We start from the raw sequence: 12990 nt of genomic DNA on the forward strand, positions 1-12990 counted from the left end.
CCAACAATCACTAACTACAGCACAATCACCACACATTATGTAATTAATACTAAACCCTACATGGAAAGCAATCACAGAATCAGACGATCTAGCAGCTATCTGAAAAACTCTCCTCTACGAATCCTCCTCCTATACATATATTCATACAATCATGCAATTACTACTAAGCCAATCAAACACCCAAAATACCCAAATTACCCAATTAGGGTTTCAACTAAAAACAATGAAACGATATAAAAATTATACAAGAAGCTTACCCTTGACACGACGATCACAGCGGTATAAAGAACAAGCCAATCCGACAAACCAAGCCTTGGGATTTGTTAATAATGCGACGGATGCGATGTACGTAACTGTTATTCTTCTCTTTGAAAGATTTTAGAATGTTAAAGGTGATTAAGCAAAGTGACGGAAGCTTTTTATATTAACCCCGCATTATTAACAAAACCCGTCAAAACAATTCTGTAAGACACACTTACTCGATCGAGTAAGTGACATACTCGATCGAGTTCCCCTTACTCGATCGAGTGCTACACGTACTCGATCGAGTACCCATCAGGTAAACTACTGTTTTGCTTATAAACATACTTACTCGACAGAGTAAGCCCCACTCGATAGAGTACCCATAGACATAGAAACCGTAGTATTACAGTCTTCCCTCCTTAAAAAGAACTTCGTCCCCGAAGTTCAACCCATACATAAAAACAAACATACTAACTCGATTAAGACACAACAACGCAACTACGAACTCAAAACAAAACCCCAACCTATAAAATATGAACTCTTAACACCAACTCCAAACACTACCGCTCCGTAACATATTATCCACTAGAAAATCCAATATCAACATCAAACGGAATGTTACATTCTACCACCCTTAAAAGGAACTTCGTCCTCGAAGTTTACTCACACTCATAAACATCATCATCCCAATGTCAACACTCTCGAACTCCTAAACATCATCATCCAACTGTCAACACTATCAAAGTATTCTCACACTCCTAAACATCACACTACTAGAAGCACGGCCATGACCTTTAATAAAATCAACCACAAAACAAATCCATCCTTTATGCTACACTAAAACTCTACTTCTAATTATATTACAACATGCACAACCATGAAAGTCTCTTTTATCGCATCCTACTCCTCTTAAGACAAATGTTACGTCCTCGTAACTCACTCATACTAAATCCTTAGCTATATCATCTCATTATCCTCATCACCACCACATGTCAAAGATAACCGCCTATAACCTCATTTCTACAACCATTCCTATTTCCAAGGCTCTCTTACTTAAACAGTTCTCATACTTCAATTCATTCTGCACTCCATCTAACCAATACCACAAAATCCTTAGCATAACCAACACTCCAACTCTTCCACATTACCGCAACACAACATACCTCTCTATATAAAACACCTATCGCCAAAAGCCTAACTCACGATCCACACTTGTTACGTACACTCACACTAGATCCTCAAATTCTTTTCTTTCATTACTGCAAAACTCATACATAACTTAACATGACACTAATTCCCAACACCCTACACTCATTGTCTCAACAAAAGATTATAAACCACTTGCAGCTCTCAGATCAGTACAACACATGTTCTACTATTCACTTGCCATAACTATATCTACCAATGCCTCATCTTAAAACAAGATCAAAATTACTGTAACAACTACTCACACTGTGTCCCATCAACAGAATATCGCTATACCATGCCGGCAACCGAAACATACACAACTCTCTTCCATATCATACTCTACCCTCACACCCAAGCTGAAACTGGTAAGAAACATCAATAAACAAAACAACCATCTATATGTAAAACCTGAAACTCACAGGAAGCAACATCAAACAAAACAACAATCTATGTATAACTGGTATGTACTTTCGAAACTCGAATCGTAATCATCCTGCCTACTCCACCACAACCAATGACGGCATTGCAACACCACCACCAACAGCCGCACCGCAGCGCGAAAATACCCGCATAACAACACGAAGTATCATGCCCGGATCACCACCCGAGGCATAACAACCACATCGATAGACATCACCACTTACACTATTCTCATACACACTGACGCAGGACAACTTCCCGGACAAGAAAACTTACTCAAAACCGCTTTACTAGATCACAACACAACATATTGTATGGAATAAACAGATAAGCACCTCATGAACATCATCCCTACCATTTCACGGAATAGTCATGTATTATGCATACACATACAATTATAACTAGCCATGCCAGATCAATCGAATTATTACCTTTTTGAATATCATTCAATTAGGTTACCGTACTCAACATATAGAACATTCAGATAAAAACTTTATAATTATCACACCATACCACTTCTTGTGAGGTCAGAACCTCACAATAATATTTATACACATCATAGACCCGTAATCACATCCAACTAGTCAATTCTGATCACGTAAGTTACCACCTGATAAAAGTTACCTCTCGCCCATAACACATTCCTCAATTCGCATAACCATCATCCCCTGCCAAATATAACCATACAGCTGTAGATACCTCATTTCTGCACCTCCCGCAAGCCACCCGGTGATGATTGGGCCGCATGTTTGGTACACGGAACGATTTATGACATTTCGTATGTTTATCGTCAAATGATAGCTCAAATACTTGTGTCTACCCCTTGGTCGTCATCTAAGTGTCATTACGGTCATTTTGGCAGTAATTAGAGCACATTTGGAGTCCGGGTCAAAAACCGTCTTCATTTCCTAAAACCGTCAAATCCCGAGTCAAAAGCAATGTGCTTGTCTACCTAAGGTTAGGATGTCATAAAATATTATGATTATATCTCATTTTGTGTCCCATGTCACTTCTTTGTGCTAAACTTAAAGTTTACATTACAAAATGTGCATTTCATTTAACTAAAATGACAACCCGACCTTTAGTCCCATTTTACGAGGTGATGACGACTTTTTTGAGTTAGGCCTATTTCGCAGAAAGTTATAGATCTTTCTCTTAGCTTTCCAGCGCCACCGAAATCACCTTAATCCGAGTCTTGTAGAGAAAGTTATGCCTAAAATACGACAGGCTGTCAAACGCCTTTTCTTACGCAGGAGGAAACCGCTAGGGAAAGGACGCAGCAAGTGCTGCGCCTCTTCCAAGGAACGCAGCACCTGCTGCGCCTTTTCTCCAGGCTTTCTTTTTGTCCAAGTTTCCGTGTTTAACCTAAGTCAGTTGTTTCCGGATCTTTCTCTCCTTTCCTAAACCCTAATTCCGTGATTAGTATAAATAGGGACCTTCGTTCCTCATATTTCTCACGCGAGTGTCCGCCCTTCTCTTCTCCCTTTGCATTCTAAGACCACGCTCTTACTTTTTGGCGTCTACGTGCTTGAACTTTCGACCACGTAAGCTCAGATCCTTCTGAGTATCAGCCTCGTTTTGCATGACCGACCAATTTGACCAACTCCACATCAATCAACTTTAATCAATCTTGTTCGTTTTCCTCTTAGAGGGCACTTTCAACGTACATTCGAGTCGAGCATCACTAAACTTTAACTTAGTCAATCTCGTTTCGTCAAACATGTAAGTCTGAGGGTGAAATCCCATATTTTATTATTGTACATTATTTTTGTAATCATTATTGTAAGGTTTACGTCGAAAACACATTCAAAACCGATTTATAAAACCTTATTTCAAACCCTTTTTACGGATTAACAGGAGACAAACGTCGAGAAAGGACGCAGCAACTGCTGCGCCTCTTCGAAGGGACGCAGCACCTGCTGCGCCTCTTCCTGAGGCTGCCGCAGTTTCTGTTTCCTTTCTTGTTCCTTTGTCTTTTGTTCCTCTGTTCGTTTTGATTTGTCTTTGTTTGTTCATGTTCCATTAACACGATATTTTTAGCATAACAATTTTAATATGTAAATCATCAATAATTAATTCATCCTTTTAATTTCCGACTTAAATCCCGAGTAATCAATGTTCGCGGGTTTTCGTCATTAACATCAAACCCGGATTTTAGAGGCTCGATTCGTTCATATCAAGTTTCTGAAATTCGACCTTTTTTTTTTGGTGAAATGTGAGCAGGTTTCCATTAATTAAAAAAATAGTCAATTACAACATCATTTCAAATTTCTAGTACTAACCACAGCTAAGTTAAAATATCTAAACTAGAGAGCCATAGCTGATCTTGGCTAGTAACAAAACGTGGAAGCAGTTGACTGATTCTAGCATGAATCAGCCTCTTCAAATCTCTCACAATATTCCTAGGCAATCTTAGCTGCATATTCAGTCGGCAGTTGTTCCTCTCCATCCAAATGGTATACCAGCAGGCCAGCTTTGCCATTCTGCACACCTGTTGCTGCAACTTAGAGCACCTCCTTGCAGGAACCAAGTTCAGTTGCAGCCAGTTCTCAATCTGTCCCATAATGCACTTACTATATAAACAATCTTCAAACAGATGGGCATGTGTTTCAATGCCATCCTCACACAGCACACAGTCCTTAGAATCAGAAATCCCAAGAGCATGTAATTTTTCACGAGTATTGAGCGCCTTATGATAAATCAACCAAGCTATGAAGGCATGCTTAGGGATATTCCATCTATCCCAAACATCAGAATACCAAGACACATGTGGGTGTTGACCCTGTATCCAAGCATATCCAGACCCTACTGAGTAGCCTTTAGGATCAGCTACCCAGCAGTTATCCACAAAACCAGCATTTAATTTCATTCTGATCTTACAGATGTTCCTCCAATTCCAGTTGGAGTCACTAGGAGGCACATAAGTAGACCAGTCATTCCCTTTCATATAAATATGATCAACCCATTGAACCCACAGTCTATCTGCCTTAGTGTAGATCCAATTTACAGCTTCCCAACAGTAGCAATATTCCAACATTCAGCATCTTTCACACCCAAACCACCAGATTTCTTACTGCAGCAAACAGTAGACCAAGACACAAGAGGAGCCCTCTGGTACTCTGTGCCTCCATCCCATAGATAATTTCTGCAAATAGCCACAATCCTCCTGATAATCATTTTAGGAATCAGAAATATGGAGGCCCAATAATTACGTAGAGTATTGAGGATAGAGTTAATCAAAATCAGTCTTCCTGAGTAGCTAAGCTTCCTATCCCCAATCCCTCTTATCCTGTTGACAATCCTTTCCACCAAGATGTTACAGTCCTGCTTTGTGAGCCTACCAGGTTGGATAGGTATGCCTAGGTATTTAAAAGGTAAGCAGCCTTCTTGGAATCCTGAGATTTGCAAAATTTCATGTCTCAGTTCAACAGGAACTCCAGCAAAGACTACTTCAGACTTAGCCTCATTCACCACCAGTCCAGAAGTAGCAGAAAAAGTAGAGAAAGCTCTAAGCAACAAAATGATAGATCTAGCATCCCCTTTACAAAAGAGTAACAAATCATCTGCAAAGAGCAAATGGGTCAACTTAAGGCTTCTACAGAGAGGGTGAAATCTGAAGAACCACTTCTGGGTAGCATACATCAAAACCCTTGATAAGTACTCCATACAAATTGTAACGAGCAAAGGAGAAATAGGGTCCCCTTGCCTTAAACCTCTCTTTCCAGCAAAATATCCAAAATGTGAACCATTCAGTTGAAGTGAAAAGTGAGGAGTCCTCACACAAGTCATAACCAGATGCTTAAAATTATCAGGAAAATTCAATGCTGCCAGCATCTGCTCAATAAAGTCCCATTCAATGGAGTCATAGGCTTTTTGTAAATCTAATTTGAACATGCATCTATGAGAGGCATTACCTCTATTGTACATCCTTACCAGATCTTAGCAAATAAGGATATTTTCCAATATACTTCTTCCATGAATAAAAGCACCCTGATTCTTACTTATTATGTCAGGAAGGACCCCAGCCAATCTAGCACATAGAATTTTTGAAATAGTCTTGTAGATGACATTACAACAAGCAATAGGTCGAAAGTGTTTGACACTAGTTGGCCTGTCAGTCTTAGGTATAAGAGTAATCATAGTAGCATTGATCTGAGTGAGCATCTTACCACTAGCAAAGAAGTCTTTAACAGCATCACAAACCTCCTTGCCAACAATGTTCCAGGCATCCCTATAAAATTGGCTAGTAAAGCCATCAGGTCCAGGGGATTTATCCTTAGGGATGCTGAATAAATGTAATTTAACTTCCTCTGTAGTGACAGCTTTACTCAGCATCTCCCAATGAACAGGACTGCAGCAAACCCCTTGTCTGACTACCCTTTCATTAACAGGAATAGTACTCTTCTGAGATCCCAAGAGGTCCAAGTAATAATCCAAGAAAGCCTGCTGAATTTGAGAGCCCTCAGTACAGATCCTACCATCTTTATCCTCAATACTAAGAACTTTGTTTTGCATCATTCTTTTTTTGATTGAATTGTGAAAATAAGCCGTATTCAAGTCACCCTCAATAGACCATTGAATTTTAGCTCTCTGAATGAGAAAGCTATCCCTAGCTGTCATCAGGTCCCTCAACTCATTAGCCACCATCATCTATTGTTGCATCATCTCCATATCACCAGGATGGTCCACCAACTCCTTCTGAATTTTTTCCAAAAGAGCAGTAGTGAGAGCTGTGCTATTCTCAATATCAGAGAAACAGTCTTTATTCAGAGCTTTTAAACCAGGCTTCAGTGCTTTCAATTTTTTAATGACAGAGAACATTTTAGTCCCCTGGTAATCCTGACACCAGACATGCTTCACACAATCAAGAAAAAATTCAGATTTCCCTCACATGTTGAAGTATTTAAAACTCTTCCTACCACCCATGTCAGCTTTCTTATTGACAATTGTGCAAGGACAGTGATCAAACACACCTTCAGGATGGAAATGAGCAAGATAACCACCATATTCCATCATCCATTCATGATTACCCATCACCCTATCAAGCCTACTATAAACTCTATCCACAGGGTTCTGCTTGTTAGACCAAGTAAACATAGCCCCAGTAGCCTGCAGATCCTCAACACAGCACAGAGAAACACATTCCTGGAAATGTTGCATTTCAGCTTCAGAAGTATGCCCCCCAAGTCTCTCCACTGGACTCAACACAGTGTTAAAAATCCCCAGCCCAGAGCCAAGGTTCATTACAATTCAATGCAGTATGGTTTAGGAAAGACCAAAAATCAATTCTCTCATATAAATCATTATGAGCATATATCATAGTGAGAAGGAAGCTATGATCATCAGTCCTTGAAGTCACTCTCATATGAATATATTGAGCATTATAAGCAAGGACATTAACTATGAATAGCTCAGGTTTCCACAAAATCCAAATACGACATCCCTTATGCCAACTACTATTAGTAGTAATACTCCATCCTTCACAGAGAGAAGTACTCTTATTCAGAAGATTCCTAGGTTTTATTTTGGTTTCCAGTAGTCCAAATAACCCTACCCCATTATTATGCATAAACCACTTAACCAATTTTTGTTTATTCAAATCATTTAAACCTCTCACATTCCAAAAACCCAAATTATGCATGAGATGGTTGAGAAGGGGGGTCTTTACCACTCTGCATCACTCCCCCCCTAGGAGTAGTGCCATTTAAAGCATCTAAGAAAGACAGAGGGCCTTTCCTGCCAGAAGCTAGAATTTCAGTAATACCACCCTGCTTATTGATTTTCATGATATGCATAGCAGGAGTATAAACATTAGGTCGTACCAAAGGAGGGAATCCCTTAGGAGATAAAACAATTGAACGTTTAGCTCTAGGGGGATCCACCTGTTTTTGCACTGGCTTCCAAACTTGCCTCTTTTGTTTCTCTGGAGGAGGATTTGGTTTTGCCATTGGTTGAACCTTTGGCTTAGCCTTTCGACACTGCTGTTTGACATGGCCAAATCCTTTACAACCCTCACAAGAAACAGGTCTCGACTCATAATGCACATGAACAACCACAATATTACCATTTTCATCCAGGAATTGGATTTTGTCTGGTAAGTGTTGGTTCATCTGCAATTCTACCAGGACCCGAGCATAACTCAGTCTCTTTTTTTCAGTAGTAGCAATATCCTTCCTAACAAAATTGCCCACAAGTCCTGCAATAGGCACTAAACAGTCCCCCCAGAACTTCAGAGGGATTCCTGTTAACCGCACCCAAACAGGGACCATGTCAATTTTCTCCTTAACAAGGTCAACATCCACACTCCAAGGTTTAATCACAATAGGCTTGTTGTCAAAGAAATAATATCCAGCATTCAAAAGAGCAGACATCCCATCAGGCTTAGTAAACCTGACTAGGAACACACCATTCTCCATGAATGAGATCCTATCTATACCAAATTCAGACCAAGCCTGATAAACATAATCCTCAATTACTTCCATAGGAGGGTTAGCTCCTAAGATATAACAATAAACAGACTGGTTCCAAAATTCAACCTCTGATTTTATGTCATCCGATGTGAACTTCAGTAGATCCAGCTGTTCCTCCTCCTCAACAATCGTTTCCAGAGCTATGTTTTTGCCACCCTGACGAAGGAGCCATCCAGAATCTGGGTTGTCAGGCACTCCCTCATCAAGATTCAGAACAAGGATACCCATAATAAACCCCAAAGATACTGTCTTTTTCGCATCACCAGTTTGAGTCCCCTGTGTAGTCCCCTTAGCACTGACCGTCTGCGTAACTTTCTCAACTGTCGCATTCACCGCCCCCTTATTTTTTTTATTATTTTGATTTTTTGTATTAGGACTAGTACTTGGGAGTTTAGAAGATGAAGCTAACGGCGAGAATTGATTATCAGTAAAGGTCATGATAGCCATGGTTGTTAGAGCTGCACAGAAAACAAAGATGATTTTTTCAGGTGTTTTTAGGGTTTTCTCTCTCTATCTCTAACATGTTGAAATTCGACCTTTTGTATATGTTTTCATTACTGTCTATCACGTCTTTTCCATCTTTAGTATAACCTAATTCGTTTTCATTAACTTTAACTCGTTTATAATTCGTTGTAATTTGTTCATAATTCGTTTTAATTAGTTATAATCAGTTTTTAATTCATGTTTTATAGTTTTTATGACCAATTCATATGTAAATGATATGTTAAATCACTTCTATCCGAGTCAAATATTATTAATTGAGCATTAATTCACCAATGAATATTAACGATATGCAATTCCGGCTTCACAGCCAGAATTCAGGTCAGGAACAGACGCATCAACTGCTGCGCCTCTTCCAAAGGACGCAGCTCTGCTGCGCCTGTTCCGGGTTGAATTCTGTCCCTGAACTTCCGTTGTTGCTTTGACCTAGTTTATTAGTTACGTATTAACTAACTATTACTCGTATTAACACCTAATAATCTGTTCGTTAATGTATTTATTCCTTCTTTTCTCAAATCATCCGTTTTAAATGTATTTTCGACGTAAATCAATTAACCCATTGTAATTATTGTAATTTTCTTTATTTTTATTGTATTTCTTTATTATCATATTGTTTGTATGCTCTCACATGCAATTAACCTAAATTTCTACCTCGACATTAATGCATGTTAAACTACTTGATTACCGACTTAGTCTAAATTCATATGCTAGGATTAATCTAATGGATGTTGCATTGCATGCATATAACCTTCAACATATCGAGTATGAATAACTTCCCTAATCATTAGTAGAGGCCGCTATCGAGGCGGGCGGGATTATGTGTTCGATCAAAAGAGCTTCCTAATACGTACCCTCACCCCTTACTCCAGATCCCTGTGAGCATCCGTGTTCATTGGCATCCACGAGAGTCATTCTAGACATAGAATGCTAAGGGTAACGAGTTCTTGGTGTTCATGTCACTACTTTGTGTCTTGACATGGCACGAGGTATTCGAACGGTTTCCAATTTTCCACAATAAATTGGTGGCGACTCCACAAATGCAAAAGCTTGCTTGATTTTCCTCCCGAGCGACCCCCGTGGGCCCGCGTCCACAGTTTGGCGACTCCGCTGGGGATTAATACACTTACGTGTAGCCAAGGGTGAAACTTGAACAAGGTTAGGGAATAGTTTGTACAAGACAGTTGTTGGTTTTCATAACTCGGTCTGCCTAGACCATTTATTCGGCCTTCCTAGGCCCAACCCAACCCATTCGACCAATCGTCCCGTTTAGACGGTCCAAATTCTTATCTGGGCCTAAGGATGGATAACGATTGACGTCAACCATACCATGATGCTTACTCCTGTTTGTATCAAGGGCTTTCACTACTCGAGGAAATGGACTAGGAATCGACCTTACTCTTGTTTGGCACGAGCCTCTCTACAGACCCCGGATTTGATTGTTCGGTATGACAACCCACCCTTTAAACCAAAACCCTTTTAAATGCACTCAGCATCCCGTTATAATGCCTGTTGTAATGCTTGTATTATATGTGATCACCATTTTCTAAACGAAACCATGACGAATTTAGTAAAAACAAAACCTCTTTTAAAAATGTAAAATTTTCGAAATAGGCCTAATACTAACGCAAAAACAAAGCCAAAACTCTGTCCAAATGTCGAGTCAAACTTCGGGCCTAATACCCATTTCACAATCCGTGTAAAATAAAATCCTTAATAAAAAAAGCGTAAAAAAAAAGTCCAAAAAAAAACCAAAAACGTTTTAATCAAAATATTTTCAAACCGTGTAAATGTGAACATGTAAATTCAATTGGGCTAAGTTAGAGTCAAAGTTCAAACCGACTATGTCCTAGTCAGAACTCTATCGAGTCATAAACCCGTCTTCCTTTACATTTTGGGTCTTTTCAAATTCAAGTCAAGTCCTAAGGCGTCACGCCGTTATTTTGGACCCCCTACCCCAGTTCAGTTAGGATCTAAACATTTTCGACACCTCGAGTCACACGTTCCGAGGCTCAACACACGAGTCTCAATGGGCCTCATATTTGAGTCTAAACTACAGTAGTCTTCTTAACACCTATAAGCAAACCTCGAGTCTAGAATCAACATGTGTCATCAATCCCGTCAATAAGGTCAACCACATAAATGTCACTCTGTCAAAGTCAACACTCGAGTCTAAATTTAAAGTCAAGCACCGTGAATTCAAACACGATAAGTCGCTCACGACATTTCACGAATTCGCAAGTCAAGTCTAGACCTGTCGTCTTATCCTCATAGTTACTTGTCCATTCCTGCGTTCCTTGTTTGTTGCCTTGGTATGCGTGATCCCATGTCGAATAGAGTTGTAATGCGCATCTTTTCTGTCGAGTAGGAATCCAGTAAGTTCTGTCAGTCAGCAAAGTCACGAAGCAGTTCCAGCCACGATCACCGTGTCTCTCCAAGACGTTTATGCCATGGTCCTACGAGTTCGAGCTACAGTGGAAAATTTGAGCATTCGCGTCCTCTCCCTCGAGAATGGAATGGTGGAAAAGAACACGCCACCTAGAGAAACCTCTAGTCTAGGTCATCCAAAGCTTACCTCTTGCAATAACCATCGTCCTAGAAAGCCGAAAACAGCTGAAAGGAAACCTGGGAGGCATCAAAGGGTGCTCACCGATTTAGGCATGTCTTATGCCGATGCTTTGAAGAGACTTTCTGTCCAAGGCAAGCTACATCCAATAGGTCCGACTCCGGATCCACCTTTAGAGAAACAGGTGAACCTCTGGAAGGGCAACAAATACTGCTTATATGACCAAGGTAGAGGTCATGATATTGAAGAGTGTTTTCTCTTGAAACACACCATCCAAGATATGATCGAAGAGGGCAAGCTTCCTAAGCCACCTTATGTCGGGAAATCCAAGAAAATAGACCCTCTTGGGTCTAATATCATTAAACATGACGGAGAATCATCTCTAGACTGTTCTCATCTGCTCAATCCTCGTGATGACGAAGAGATCAACGTGCTCGAAGACGACGATATCTAAAGTGGAATGCTCATGCTTTCCATTGCCTTCTACAATAAATTTTCCAAGATAGTAGGAGCCATTGATAGCCTAAACTCTCGACTTTCCAACATGGAAAACCAGTTTGCTGAAATGGATAAGAAGCTTGAGATGAAAAGTGTCCAGACAAATCCTCAACTTGACAGTCTTAAAGCAACAAATGTGCAACGTATCTCTAGTTCTTCATATCCAAGAATCAAAATCAACAAAGGCAACCTCATGGAACCTTCATCAAAGAAACCTAACAATTCTCCAAGGTCATTCACAAGGGCTTTCGACAAGAAGGATACACCCCCTAGGAATTTTACCAACATTGGTATTACATACACGGATGCCCTTCATAGACTCATTGAGCGACGAATGTTGAAACGTATCGGTCCTACACCTGATCCAGAAAAGAAGGCTAAATTCTGGGATGAGAATGCCTATTGCAAGTACCATAGAGGCAAAGGACATGATACAGAGAAATGTTTCAAATTAAAACATGTCATTCAGGATATGATCGAAAGTGGGAAGTTGTCCCTCTCAACCTTTAGCCCACAAGGCAACTTAGGCAATCCTCATGGATATGCCACTTATCAGGAAACGTTTCTTGACTATTATCCTTCCAGTGTTCCCAATAATGAGGATGAGGTTCTCAAATGGATGAATGCTCAAAGCCAGATGCCGAAGCCAGTTGCCAGAAGAGTAAATGTTCAAGCGAGGGCCGATGATTACGAGTCTGGATCCGAAATCGAGTCAAAGTCCGAGTCTGAGTCTTAGGCTTTCTTTCCCATAATTGTTCTAGTATCTTTCTCCATTTTCATTTCTAGTGACAACCTGGGGGCTGTCCCACGAGTCACGTGTCTTCTCGAGTCTATGTTAAATATATTTATTATTCATTTCAATAAAAGTACAATTTTCAATCCATATAATCTATCATATCTCTTCCTTTGCCATTTTCATGTGACAACAAGAACTGATTTGAGACATTTTAAAACGAATAGCATATGGCAAGTCGATGTGAGTGCACTTAAACGATGTTCCATTCCAAGTTATAGAGGACCTGAAACTCCGTGTTCTTTCTTTACCTATTCCATGTCTGGCAATAGAAACCCCTTGTTATACCCCAGTTTAGCACGAGCATATCTCAA

At 40.0% G+C, this 12990-nt stretch overlaps 1 protein-coding gene across 1 annotated transcript; it reads right to left on the reverse strand.

The window, feature by feature from the left end:
- Positions 1 to 4138: 4138 nt before the first annotated feature.
- On the reverse strand, positions 4139 to 4798 carry LOC141646907 (uncharacterized). The gene has a single exon (XM_074454909.1). It carries the CDS (start codon positions 4796 to 4798, stop codon positions 4139 to 4141), a length of 660 nt encoding a protein of 219 aa, XP_074311010.1.
- Positions 4799 to 12990: the final 8192 nt, after the last annotated feature.

The sequence above is a fragment of the Silene latifolia genome, chromosome 1 (genome assembly GCF_048544455.1).
Source record: "Silene latifolia isolate original U9 population chromosome 1, ASM4854445v1, whole genome shotgun sequence".
NCBI classification, from domain to species: Eukaryota; Viridiplantae; Streptophyta; class Magnoliopsida; order Caryophyllales; family Caryophyllaceae; genus Silene; species Silene latifolia.

What these genes read in the sequence shown, in the direction of transcription:
- LOC141646907 (XM_074454909.1), bottom strand. Translation starts at nt 4,798, where the DNA reads ATGAAAGGGAATGACTGGTCTACTTATGTGCCTCCTAGTGACTCCAAC.